Raw genomic sequence first — 14932 nt, 5'->3', positions numbered from 1 at the left:
ATATAAGTATACGATTTTAATTTTAAAAACTGAAACAAATCAAAAATTGACAAGTGGATAATATTTAATTCAAAAATATTACAAAATGACAAGTATCAAAATTCATGAGAGATTGACATGTTACAAAAAAAACCTTCGTTTATTATTAAGGAGGATTTGAAGGATAGCACCCCAACTCCCAAGTAGCTCGCATATATGCCCAACTTGTAATTGAAACCACAATAATTGATCGAGAGTCAACACGAGCTCTCATATGAAGACGTATGTGTTTTACCCACTCGGTCAGTAGCTAGTTGTTTTTTGCATAGAAAGTTAACATTCATGTAATATATAAATTTTAAAACTATAATTAAAGTGAATAACCTACAAAGTATAAATCCACATATTTTGATCAATGATTTAACTCTCTATACATTTCATTTCTTTATAATTTTATTCTATCAAACTAATAGTAATATAACCTAAAAAGTAAGGTGTTCGAGAAGAGAAAGTTTCAAACTATATATTGGCATTGAAGAAGTAGAAAGTTTCAAACTACGAATTTAATGAACAATAAAACAATCAAAATATCACCATTTTAATGAACAATAAAACAATCAAAATATCACCATTTTCTTTTCTTTGACTTTGAACACTTGTATGACTCTTTAGTCAAAGTCTGGATGAGCAGAAGTCAAAATCGAACACATAAGTTCTTACGCTATCCATCGTTTTTTCCTTCATCGTTTCTCGACACTTCCCCATCAAAACATGTCTCGTATTTTCCATTATCTGGAAGCCATGCTCTTGATTTTGATCTCAATTTCTGTGTTTACGACGGTTTCCTCCCGCCCTATCGCCACCGGTCCAGAAGGTAACGTTGCCGCGACGTCAGTGATATTAAAGAGCTCCGATGGAGAGAAATTCGATGTGAAATTACAGGTGGCGCTACAATCGGAGGCGATTAAGCAAATGATCATCGACGGAGGGTTCTCCAGTAAGATCGAATTGTCTTTCCCTAATATAACCGGTGAGATCATGGCCAAGGTCTTGGACTACTGTCACAAACACGTGTATTACGACGGCGCCGGAAATAATCTCACCGCCGTGGAGGAAATGAAAGTGTTTGATACACAGTTCGTGGATGTTCATTACGAAACGCTCTTCAAACTTGTTCTGGTATGTTTGACTCTACTTTCTACATCTTCCCCTAATCTACTTACAGAAAAACGATAATTCCATATTTATTTGTTCTTGGATTCTGTAAATTGGACAAAAATGATAAGTTTTTCATCGTAGGCATCGAATGAGTTAAAGATCAAAAGTTTATTGGATCTTGTTAGTGGAAGAATAGCCATTATGATTAAAGGGAAGGAAGTTGAAGAGATACGTGAAATGTTTAACATCAAACAAGGGTCATGTGTTGATCATTTCACAAAACAAGACAGTGTTCGAGAAAATGGTTGGGCATTTGGGTAAGATATTTGCAAACACTTCACAACTCAAAATCGTTCTAGCATTGAATTGTTGTGTAATAATTTACATTCTAATATCCGAAATATAAAGCATGTATTATGTATTTATAAAAACATGAAAATATGGTTTTGAGATTGGATGGATGTATACTGTAATAACACATCTCATATGGATATAGAATGAAAAGTTCAAACACTTTATAAGCCTTTTTGTTTTAGGCTACCAATTATATTCCTATACACTTGTTAGATACTCTAGAAAAAAAAATGGTGTACAACTAGAATGTTTAGGCCTTCGATTAAATATTCCAATTCGAAACATGTGAGTTTTGATTAGGTTTGAGAAGGGCTCAAAATCACCTCGTGATTGCAATATGGTTGGGTCTAACTAGATGTGCACATTTAAGCCACTCCTAATTGGTCCTTGATTTTTTTGCCTAAGGACCGTAATGGTATTAAATCGATCCTAGACTGTTAAGTCCTTATAAGGTCTAGAACGACGGTCTAGGTTTGGTCCTCGATTTCAGCAACTTGTCGGCCCTTTTCCATCCCAAGATCGTCTTCATGTGAACTAGTCTTTTTTGGACTACTAGTAGGTCCCGATAAAGAGTAGACACTTCTAGAAAAATTGAGCTACGTCCACATAATAACTAGAGAGAGTTTTTATTGATCAGTGTAATATCTCAAAAATTACAATAAATTCTAAACTTATAAAAACATCATTTACTAGTTTAAAACACTATTAATTCCAATAGCTTGTGGTCTTAAAACAAATTCCACAATTTAATAGCATCTAACAAATTTCACAATTCAAAACTCAAAACCCAGTAAAAATATGAATGTAAAAAAATAAATAAATAAATAAATTGTAAAATGGAATCTTCGTCACATCCAAACCATGTCAGTTTGTAACACCACGTCTTGCCATCCTTAGTACTTGAATAATCTTGTAAGGGTGGTTTTAAGGGAAAGGGTAATCACAAAGCTTAGTGAATTCCAACACATATACAATATATCCATCATACATGTTTTACCCCCACAGAAAGGATACAACCAATAAAACACCAAACATGCAAGTTTAAGAACACAACCTAAACAAGCATACACTATCGTGGCACTTCAGCTAATGTCGATCCCTCTATGCTCAGTACATCACGCCCTCATATATATATTACTCAGTGTGTCGAGCCAACATCAAACATATATTCCTTACTACGTCGAGCCAATAATATGCACATACTAGACGCTAAAAGAGCCTAGTACTACCCACATACATCCTACAAGGACACACGTGGTCGTGGGTTCGAGTCCCACGGATGGCGCCAAATGATGCGACATCGGCTCCGACCACCTGCTCTGAGGATGTGCTTCTGCGCCAGAGACGGATCTGCGAGGTCACAACAGAGAGATGCGTTAGAGTCGCCCCAGGGTCTGTGCCCTGGGAGCGGACTTCGACGATCAAGTTAGATCAGCTGATAGATCTAAGATGGTCCTCCATAGCTGGAGAGAACCATCTTGGTGCTGGTGGTGTATGGTAGTTGACGGCGGCGGGTGGCGGCTGAGCCACCCGGCCGGAGTATAGTGTGGCAGCTGGGCCATGGGGGAAGAGTCTTAGGGAAAGGTCTCCGGAAAGGTCCAAGGGAAAGGTCTAAGGGAAAGGTCCAAGGGAAAGGTCTAAGGGAAAGGTCCTCCTTCATGGAGGAGGCACTATTCTATTTATAAGGGATAACTAGGTCAAGGGGAATTAGGCCAGGCCTTAGGCCAGCCCAATTCAGGACCAACTAGCAAAGAGCTGGGCAAGGTTGCCCGGATGCGTCGGGCGGGCCTGGCGGGCGCGCACCGAGAAAGGCTGGCATGGGAGCGCTAGGCGAGGGAGCGTCGGGTCGTGTGACAACCCGAAATTTCCTATCTAATCAAACCATTTCAATCCAATAGAAGTAGAGCAGTTACAGTGAAAATTCAGACTTATGGTATAAGTTTGGCAGTTTTCAGGGTTTTACACCTAAGGAGATATTAGGAGAGTGGATGCACTAGGATTTTGTGCAACACTGTAATTCCATTACTCTAAGTCATTAGAATCCATTCCGAGAATAGAAATATTTCTGCAAAAAATCTCAGGACTATAAATAGAATTATGAACCAAATTGGTTCATTAGTTGAATTCCATTTAGAGAAAAGTCAATTTCTCTCTCATGGATCTTCGGGTTTTCATCCCAGATTGTGAGTCTACTTTCCTAGATGTGTTTTAATACTTGTTATATGCTTAATAACATTATTTACATGTCCAAAATACAAGATCCGGGAGCTTACGACCCAAGAACGTTCTTGGGGTGTAAACTCCAAAACAAAGCCTAAAAGCTACCTAGTCTCATTTCCGTCTTAGGTATCTAGTTAGGGACTTTATGTATGAACATTAGGGGCTAGAAATCAATCAAGAACATTTAGTTTTAGGAGTTTACAGCGAAGGAACATCTCTTGGGCTGTAAACTCCAAGTGAAGGCACAAATGAGTGCCTAATGTCCCCTTTAGCCTTAAACAAAAACCTAGAAGCCTTAAACTCATGCTTTATACCAACAAACCCGTTAGAAATCATGGCTAGAAGGGAGTTTACGGCCAAGAAGCTCCTTAGGCCGTAAACTCCATGTTTTAGGTGCCAAAATGCCTTAAAACTTTCCCTAAGGCTTAGACTTTATTTTTGGCATGTACTCCTAAGTGATTAGAACCTAGAAAACTCATGGAGACACAAGTGTGGAAGAGTTTACGGCCAAGAGTATTTCTTGGGCCGTAAACTCCTATTAAGGGGTCAAAGGACACCCTAAACCCTTCCTTGATCCAAGAAACAATTTGGGCATGTACCTAAATGTATTATGGACTAGCTAAAACACTTAGAACTCCAAAAGTGAGGGAGTTTACGACCCAAAAGGTTCTATGGCCGTAAACTCCAAGAAATGGTACCAAATGGTGCCATAAACTCTTCCAAAGCCAAGTACAAAAGCCTAGAATTGTTCCTAGTTTTTATAGAGACTTGAAAGCACCATAATCACCCTCCCAAGGGAGTTTACGGCCGTAAACTCCAAGGGAAAAGGGTCTTTGGGCCGTAAACTCCCCAAAGGAGTCAATATGGTGCCCAAACACTTGTATAAGCCTTGAATCAATTCCCACTAGAGTTGTAGTAATTCTAAACACCATTTCAAGCCTTGGTTGGGAGTTTACGGCCAGGAGCTTACTCCCCTGGGCCGTAAACTCCAATGAATATGGTCATTAGACCTTAAACTTCCATTAGGGGCATTGCACTCCTTTGTTGCAACCCATTAGCCTCCTAGCACTTGACCAAAAGTGTTATCCTCGCGCTTAAATATTATTACTTGTATAATTAGTGTTATAATCACTAATTATTTATATACATATGTTTTCATATGTAATTAGGATTATTGTGTATGTCTAAGTCTCCACTTGACACCAAGCACTTGTCCGATCCTTCCGTACGATAACAGTCCGTTCAATTCCAGTCACTTACTGCAGGTGAGTTCATACCCCTTAACTAATGTTTTAAACTACTTTTAAATGTTTTATGGGGAGGGATACAAGTAGAATCATGCTAGTTATGATATCAATCACATGCGATTAATAAGTAGAATTACGCTAGTTATTATACCAATCACATGTGATTAATATACAGCATTCAAAAGATTTGGCTACTCATTAGCCGTTTTACCCAACGGTTTCCTTCAAATGATTTTTATAAACATTTTATATGTTTTAAACTCCTTATTACACTGTACCTCTTACTCCGTACATTACCTTTCAAACTTATTTACAACTGTGTTTCAAACAAATGTTTCCTTATACTTAAACTGTTTTATCAAACTTATGCCTTCAAATTGTTTTATAGATTGACATCAAGTTGATCTTTTCTTAAAATAATATTTATGTTTCAAATGTCTTACAAAATTTATTTATGCTTTTATATTATAAATTGCATGCCTCTATACATATAGTTATATAAGAAATGTTTAAAAGACTTAGGAAGGCTATCCACCCTATTTCCTTTTCGCGCCTTAAGATGGGGTCTGGTGGGATATTGGGTATTCGTCTGAAAGTCGTTTAAATATTAGTTATATATCATGTGTACATATATAGTCATAAAAGGTCCTTCCAGTTCAACATATGCCCTTGGGTAGCAAGGGTATACATCCATGTCCATACTTACCAGATAGATTACTAGTAAATTACCATATGGGTAGTTTAGGAAGATACTAGAACCATTACTAGAACGCGATATCATACAATGAGTCAGTTCATTCATGAGTCAATACTTGCTAGATAGAGAGAGAACAAATGTTACAGCTAGCACATTTACTTGAGTACATTTACATAAGTACATATACATGATTACTTTTACATGATTACTTTTACATGATTACCTTTACATGATTACGTTTACATAGATAATATATGACGAGTTATCATTACATTTTATATGTATAGATATTGTTATGAAATCCTCATTCTTACCTTTACCTTGTGATACAATCACATAATCGACCAGATAGAATGGATTTAATATCCTAGTACCAAAGGATACATTGCAGGATTGACCATTCCTAGAATCTTTGTTAGCTACAGAGGTAAAAGCACATCCACGGATGTCAACGGTTGGTACCATTACAGGTATACTTTAAGGGATTAACTATTCCTATACCCAGCTGTTAGCAACAGAGGTAAGAGTACGTCTACGGATGTCTTAAAGTTAACAATGTTAGTTACCTTAGTACCAAAGGGTAATATTCAGGTTAGTTGTATTATTACCTTTATTTCGTGACTCATTCACATAACCAATGAGGTGAATTATATTTAAGTATCCTATTACCAAAGGATACAATTTCTTATAATGATAATAATAGTAACACAGTTAGGTCTTGGTAGAAGACTACATTCAGAACAGTTAGGTCTTGATAGAAGATTACATTGAGAACAGTTAAGTCTTGATAGAAGATTACATTGAGAACAATTAAGTCTTGATAGAAGACTCCTTTTGTTACTAATAGGAATCATAGAGATTTCTAGGGTTTTTCAAACATTTACAGTTGTTCCACAAACATTTTCATACTTATACGAGCTTTCTTTCAAAACAATGTCAAGTCTTAAAAATTATAAGTTCTACAAATTAAGACACATTAATACTTATGATCTCACCAGCTTTAAAGCTGATACTCGCTTTCAAAATTACTTGTATCCTCAGGTCATCATAGACAGGTACCGATGCAAGGAGAAAGGAAGATGGAGCTTGTTCAAGACTTATCTTTCATTTTGATTTATGCTTTAGTGTTTATCAAAATTTGACAGAACATATTTGTATAATAATTATATTATTAATGAAATGGATGATGTTGTTGCTTGTTTACTACTTTACATTGTTGTTGATATTATACATGACGTCCTCCGCCCCAGAACGTTTCCGCCGTTCTTGGTTTTGGGGTGTGACAGGTCGGGCCGGCAGGAGAGTCCCCAGCACGGCTGGCAAAGGAGCGCCAGACAAGGCTGGCAAGGAAACGCCAAGCAGGGTTGACTGGAACGCGCCAGACCAGGCTGGCACTCTAGAGCAGTTTAGGCCATGCTAATGGACCATATATCATCAAACATCAACACCATGTAGTGAGAAAATCACCTCAAATTGCAAAGTAGACTCAATGTAGAAACTCTGAGAATCCAACAAGGACCAGTGCATGTCTCTTATACTCTTATAATATCATTATAAGGTATTATTAGCTAGTCCTTGACCCTTCTTATAATTAGTTAGTTATTTAGTCCATTTTCTAGAATTTGTCCCAAAAAACAGTTTGCTCAAGACTACTTTAGCCCCCCTTAAAACCCGTAGATTATGTACTATTATTCCATATCATGCAAATTCAACATTTTACCATTCCAGGGATATATTACATGTGTTCATACGATTTTTCTACTATTTACTATGAATTTTTGAAAACAACATATCACAACAACCCATTTCGAACCGGTCAATGAAAATTGTACTTTTCACCATAGATAAAGCCATTTCTAGACTAAGGTAAAAACTAACGAAATATATGAGACTCAATTTCTGAACTTTGGGAACTAATTTAGGTTCATACGAACTTCTATGAATTAATTATATTTTTTTAAGAATGAGACATAATAGAGATTCCTCAACCACATTTCAACCATAGGATCAGGGCTTTCGATCGAACACCTAATCATATTTAATAAGGTTCATCCACATATAACATACAAAGTCTCTACATCTTAAATACACTTAATAAGGAAGGAAACTCACCTATGGTCATCAACACTGGATGTTCCATTAGTGGTGAATCCATAATAAAAACACATATGGTTCCTAATTAAGTGAAGTCGAAAAAAAAACAAAGAGTAAACTATAAATGTGTTGGGGTCATGTCGGGTCGAAACAATAAAAAACCGGATGGTTTGCAAAAATGTTTGTTCAACTGACCAGTTGAACGCCATAAAAATAAGTGAAAGACCTACTTCATCCCTAAAATTGAATTTTTGCAAAAATGTAATTACTTTGCACATGTGGATCTATTTCCAATTTAAAGAGCTCACTTGCAACAACCACTTCCTGTAACCAACAAGGTAGGAGTAGTGTTGTTTTTCAAGTCTCCTTATAACCTTTCACCATTCATGTTTATAACATCAAACAACTACATCTCTTTCTTTTTATCTCTGATATAGAATCATTTTTTATAATATTATTCATTTTCTTTACAAATTGAAGTATAGCTCCTTAAAAAATTTTATTTATTTATTTGCTCCTTAGTTTGTCCAAAAATATAAGACAGGTCATAATTTTTTTTCAAGGCCGGTCTTAAATTTTTTATAACATAAATACCATATAAAATTTAAAACTTAGGTGGGTCTTAGGACCCATCTGGTGTTTACATAGCTTCGCCTCTGGTTCCATACAAGATTGCACCAAAATGATTTCAATAAATCATTCTGAAACCTCTCCTTTGATCCATGATCCATAACTCAAACTATAGACCTTAACTCCGTAATCCATCTGGTCAAAACTGTAACACCCACATATTCATGATAGTCAATTAAGATATTATAAGCATTAAAAAAGACTTTTTGATAGAAGAATATTTAGGACAGATAATTTTAACCAAAGTTATTATATATGTGACAAGGATTTCATACATATAAAGAACACTAAAATCCAACTTCGTATGAAGAAGTTATGCTACTTCGAAGTTTTGTGATTAAACCGACGCGACTCTACGTATCGTAAAAAGTGAAATTTTGATGAATTAATTTTTTGCCTAAGTAATCTAAACAAAAGTCGTAGTAGTCGTAAAACCTAGAGCGTGCATATAGAGTACGCTCAAATCGGACTTCATAAGACGAAGTTATGATTTTTCTAATATTTCAGCGTAACAATGTTAGTACATAAACCGAAATTAAAATCGGTCGATTTTTAGGAAAGACAGTCTAATTGAGAATTGAAGATCTCATTAATAAGAGTCCGTCAATATAAAGACAATAAAGAACGGAATCCGGATGAAAGAGTTATGGATTTTTAATGGAATTTAACAGTCTAAGTCTATTAAAGATATAACTTTTAAAATTAATTCAAAATTAGTTGTCAGGGTCTAAATGAAAGTTGTAGATCCCGTCGATAGATACGCGTGGATATAGAGTACGTCGAAAAAGGAGCTCATATGAAGAAGATATTAATATTTAAATAAAATAGAATCTTTCACGCGCACAAACAAGATGTGCGACCCACATCTAACACCCCACCCAAATTGTGACACGTGTCACCACTCGGGAATCGCCATTCTAGATATCATATGGACTGAGACATGTATTATAATCATTCTCTCTGTCCATTTGTTGTTTTCCGATTTTTGATTTATGATGACTGACTAATTGAACAAATCAAATCAGTCCAAGCTTGGCCATGTACTTCGGGGTGTCATCACTAAATCATCGAGGGGCTCACAGATATCGCTTTTATCCCTTCAAGGGTAAAAGGAATGGATAAACTTCGACTCATATGCTTGTTTTACTACTTGTTGAATCATACACAAAGGCACGTTTTATAACATCGAGTTACCAATGCGTTTTCGTATAATCAATGTATAACCAACTCATAGGCAACAAGTCATATCTCTAGGTTTGAAAAATATAATATATTATCGTCTCATGATCACTCGTGATAAAATCCACGAAGTGAGTCAAATGAGCGTGGGTTTAATCTGATACTCTTATGAGCACTCATGAATGTTGTAGCAACTCTTGCTATGTCCCATACCTTGGACATCTACAATCCAGCTTCATGACAATCTTGATTCATATCTACTTCCAACATATGACTGACTGCGTATGGTTTGAATAACTTATTCATTTGGGAAGAATGACCTAGTTGTTTTGGAAGTCAAAACATGCAAAGTGAAACACAAGAATAATCAAATCCAATATGGTCTCATAACTTATGAATATAAATAGAACACCTTTTATTTATCACCATATTGATTACACATTATTCACTGCATACTGTTTCAAACTATCAACTTTATACTTGAATTAAAACAATAGTTGTTCCATGCTCCGAGCATGTACATTATGTTTTCTAAACACTAGTCATGCCATACACCAAGTATGCACACTAAGTTCTTACAAACATTAGTTATGCCATACACCAAGTATGCACACTAAGTTTGTCTATGATCTTTACTTTGTGAAATAGATCGATTGAACATAATTCCAATGATTCTCATTTCACAATCCCAAATCCTTACCGCAAATGCAAGAATTCCAAATTCCTGTCATTTACCTAAATCTGTTAGATTCTAAACTTATATGCATTGATCCACTTGTAATGATTATGCACAAAGTCACAAAGACTTGTCAACAGACATTACAGAGTATTCAAAAGGAGATCAATTCCAAGGAAACGAAGTCTCATATTCAAAGTACATTGCTTTGAACATCCTTCTTGCATTAAGTTTCCTAATCTTACACATATTTAATGAATAACTTCCACCTATGTGAATATTTACATATTCTCATTTTGACTATCACTTCTGAATCAGAGTCGCCTCTTTTCAGAATATGTCAATATGGTCCTCTCCAAAAATTTACACCATACTTCCAATTGTCCATGAGCAACCAATATTTGGTAAACCTTAGATTGTCCTCGACAATTGCTTAATCTTTTTAGTCATATCTAATTCTAGACTTTTCCCCTATTAATGCCCTAAGCATTTGGAAAATTTAGAAAGGGTGAATATTATAGCACATACAATCGATCCTATATCCGAAGCATATGGGACACGATTCATGATGTCTCACATAAAGACATGATACTAGACCAGTCTTTTTTCTATAATATTTCTATTTCTACTTGCCAAGTTCTCATAATTCAGATTATGAAAAGGGATGTCGTAATCATAATCGAATTTTAAAACACAAATAATGGACCCATATATAGAATTTCCTTATGTTGAGCAATTCCAACATAAAATTTATATATATATATATATATATATATATATATATATATATATATATATATATATATCCTTGACTAAAGATGATTAAAACCTCAATCTAAGCTTTTAGAATTGAAATGAAGTATAATTTCCTCTCCCTTAATTATAGCAAAACAACTTTTCCCATTGAAACTTTTGTTTTCTATAATTAACATTGCTAACTTGCAACACTTATTATAATTATCATGCTCCCACTAACATGATGATTTTAGCATAACACTTATGGTCCCACTAGCTTTGACATGTGTCCAGAAATAAGTTGGACTTCTAGAAATCAATACTTTATTGACTTTCTTACCAAAGTTCAGACTTCTCATAAGAGATGCTTTGATAAAAAAAACTTAATCAAAATCATACACTTTTCCTTAGATAGCACATATGTGTGTCTAAACAATTTTTTAGAACTATGAAAAGGGATGTCGTAATCATAGTCTCAATTGTTTAGACATTTTCCATTCCTCACAAGTCCATGTTAGTGTGCCGGTTAACCACACACGCTCCACTAACGACTTTGAGAAGGCAAATATCACAATTGCTATCTACCTAAAATCTACTTAGTGAAAGCGTTTCCTCACCATCATTTTCATGAATCAGAGAGAAACCTTATGACACTTAGATTTTATGGTGTACGTGTTCCTATCCATGTGAATTTGTCAAAATCATAATCACAAGACATGGTTAATGACAAATCCAAACTCATATGGATTAAACTTGTGCAGTCTTAACTTCTTGCCACCTGGCATCACAAGGGCCTGCCATTGCTTCCAAGTTATGTAACCACTTGAGAACTCCCAGAATTCAAATGCAAAGCCAACTTTCACTGGAATGGGCACAAAAAAAAATATGTCAACACGATAGATTATAAACCTCACGTCGTGTGCTAGTGATAAACTACAGGTTCTTATTCTTGATTAGATCTTGAATCCTTTTCAAGATCTTTTAAGACTCCCACTTTCCTCTTCACATATAAGACTCTCTTACCAAACATTCAAGAGATAGTGCATATTCTTTATCAAGACAAACACTTCACACAATTGGCCTTAGTTGGTCTTTGTTTTATCCAAAACATCACAACTTACCAATTTCAAATGTACAAGAGTAGGACACTTTTACTCTTACATTTGACAAGTGTTATAAACCATTCTTTAAGATATGTCACTTAAGTTACAATCTTGGAGTATGACTCTAAGAATTTTTTTGGAACGAAGTATGACTCACCTTCTTGATTTAACCATTTCAGCAATTATTGATTCCTCTTCTTAGCCATAGGAATGCACTAAGATGTCCTTAGATAACCAATTGCGATATGGTTTCTTAATCATTGAGATGATCACAAAACATTATACTAAAGTACTCTCCCATCTTTTCAGATTTGAGAAACTTTTATCTTTCTGCCTAATTTGATTCTTCTCATTCGTTCTGCCATACATCAAAACTTTTCCAACGTTTCAGAATTATACTTAAACTTGTAAGTATAACCATATTTACTAAAATTTAGTAAATCATGACGAATACTCTTATCGATCTTTTGTGATGGACTTGACCAGTGCACAAGTATGTGTACTCGATCCCTTTGTCCTTCACTTGACTCACATAAAAATGTGAACAAGGAATTAGTCTTAATTTTCCAAAGGTGAAAATTCTCATTCATCATACTATACAACTTGTATGATTCCAAGTTTCTATCCACCTGAAAACTTGGGTGATGAGAATCTTTCCTTATTTGGTAAATTTAGACACTACCACAAATGAAAGAATCAAATTCATATTTCCATTATTGCGAGAAATATACAAACCTCAATTTTCCATAAGTGCCATTGTAAGGACATATAAAATAAAAAAAAAATTATTTATTTATCAAATGCAGAAAAAACTTTCCTTACAATGCAACTTTAATTGGAAACTATACTATTACATATTTCCTAGCAATCTATCATAACTCTCTAAGTAGTAGCTCAAGAATCCGATCTTCGAACCATGCGATTGAAATCCATCTTCGCGATCATATTCAACATACTCTTTCGTTAAGTTCCCTTCCCTTTGCTTGATCCTGCCATACATCAAAATGTATTAAGAATCTTCAAATAGGAACTTAAGAGAGTCAGATAGTGGACGTACCTAAAGCAGAGTCAAACTTTTGACTAGACCTTCTCTCAGATCTTTCAAGTAGGGCAGCTTTGCAACCAATGGTCCTTCCTTTAGCAATATACACATATGGACTCTTTGGGAATGGTACACTAGACTATCTCAGACTTGCCTTTCTCTTTACCATTTGATCAACCGAGTTGACTATGGTCAGTCCCTTTCCAATGGGAAGAGAAATCTTTTCTGGATATTCAATGTTACCATTGTCAATGTCCATGGACGTCTGGGAAGTTGATCTTCTTAATCAAATTTTCTCTACAAGTGCTCCAAATCATTGCTGAGTCAGCAGAACAAAGCAAATAGATAAGATCATTAAGGGTCATGTCATAGTCTTTTACACAGTAGCCCCAAAGGACACTCACTATGAGACTTAGAAGGTGATTGAACAACCAACTTTCTCAAGACTTTGCCACCCAACTCTCCCGGCTTGTCAATATGTGACTTCATCTCCAAGATGTGAGCACACATAGACCTTACTTGCCAATAGGGCTTGAGTGACCTTGAACTATTCAAGAACTTGTGGGTTAGGCAGAATAGTTGGAGGAGGTGGAGAGAGTGAAGAATGATTTCCGGGACATCATCTTCATTAGGAAAGCTTGTTCCAAGAGTTTTTGGGAAGATCATAATTGTCTGAACCAGACATCTTTTTGGGAGATATTCAAGATAGTTGATTTAAAGTCCTTAATATAACACCCACTATGAAATATTAAGCCTAGGACCTAACACAATATGTTATAACTTCGAAGAGGGATGTCATAATCCAAGCTATAGAATATTTGAAGGTAGGCGAATGACGATTCACCAATTTCCACCATGAAAAACGAAATAATTTATTAGGTTTTAATTGGATTTGAAACTCCTAGATCTTTTGAGATTCATTCAACTTTTCAATGGCATGTTTCAATCTCGATTGTGTTAGGTTTTGAGCATTCTAACACTTCTAAGTGTACATGCAACCCTAAATACCTTGGATCTATGTTTTCTCTACTATACATGCAAATATGAATATTCCAAGGTATTACCCTATCTAGCATACAATCTTTTAATACTTGGGTAATATAACAAGTTAGAATACATACCTCTTGATGTGACTTGACTCCATGAAGCTCAAGAGCCTAGTGCCCCTTGTGTGACACCTCAAATGGCTCACACAACATCATCAAAACTTGGAATAACCATGAGAAGAAGACACTTTATGCTCAAATCGGCTAGCCCTCATATATGTATCACTAGTGCCAATTTGTTGAGCTAAAGGGGTCTTTATATAGTGTGGCTATTAGGGTTACACCATGTAACTCATGACACTACCCATTCCTTATGCTCCATGGATTTTAACCTCCATGGAGTATCCATGGGTCACCACATGGGTTAAACCCAACATAAGGAATCTTGGATCATAAGCCCACATATATAAGAATTAATGATTTACACAATCAATCCCCATATATTTAATTAGTCTCTTTTGATCACTAAATTAAGTCCAAATTAATTCTTGATCAATACTAATTAAATAACATGATTTCATATTAATATATTAGAACTTATAATATATTAATATGTCACAAATGTCTTTTTCTCACAAACGGTCTATCCGAATGTCCCGATGCCATGCAACTCAAATGGATCATTGCCGAGTCAGGTCAAGTACATACCAATTATAGTTATGGACTTAGACACTAATCCAACAGATTATGCCCTCTCAAGTTTTATGAATGGGATGCCGAGGATCACAAAACACGGTGTGAATAACCATGCAAATATACTTGGTACCCTAAA

General features: G+C 35.4%; 1 protein-coding gene across 1 annotated transcript; it reads left to right on the top strand.

Moving 5' to 3' along the window:
• Positions 1–634: 634 nt before the first annotated feature.
• On the top strand, positions 635–6858 carry LOC145071068 (SKP1-like protein 1A). Its single transcript, XM_079017994.1, has 3 exons — positions 635–1158; positions 1279–1454; positions 6697–6858. The coding sequence occupies exons 1-3, from the start codon at positions 751–753 to the stop codon at positions 6704–6706; spliced, it is 594 nt and encodes a 197-aa protein (XP_078874120.1). The 5' UTR covers positions 635–750; the 3' UTR covers positions 6707–6858.
• Positions 6859–14932: the final 8074 nt, after the last annotated feature.

This window comes from Lactuca serriola, chromosome 8, assembly GCF_051521515.1.
Source record: "Lactuca serriola cultivar US96UC23 chromosome 8, Lser_US96UC23_V15, whole genome shotgun sequence".
NCBI lineage: Eukaryota > Viridiplantae > Streptophyta > Magnoliopsida > Asterales > Asteraceae > Lactuca > Lactuca serriola.
Note: the sequence above shows the minus strand (reverse complement) of the source record. Positions and strands in the feature narration are given on the sequence as shown.

Excerpts from the sequence above, each read along its gene's own strand:
- LOC145071068 (XM_079017994.1), top strand. The coding sequence starts at position 751 with ATGTCTCGTATTTTCCATTATCTGGAAGCCATGCTCTTGATTTTGATC. Across the intron at positions 1,159-1,278 it reads CGCTCTTCAAACTTGTTCTG|GCATCGAATGAGTTAAAGAT; the intron begins GTATGTTTGACT and ends TTTTCATCGTAG.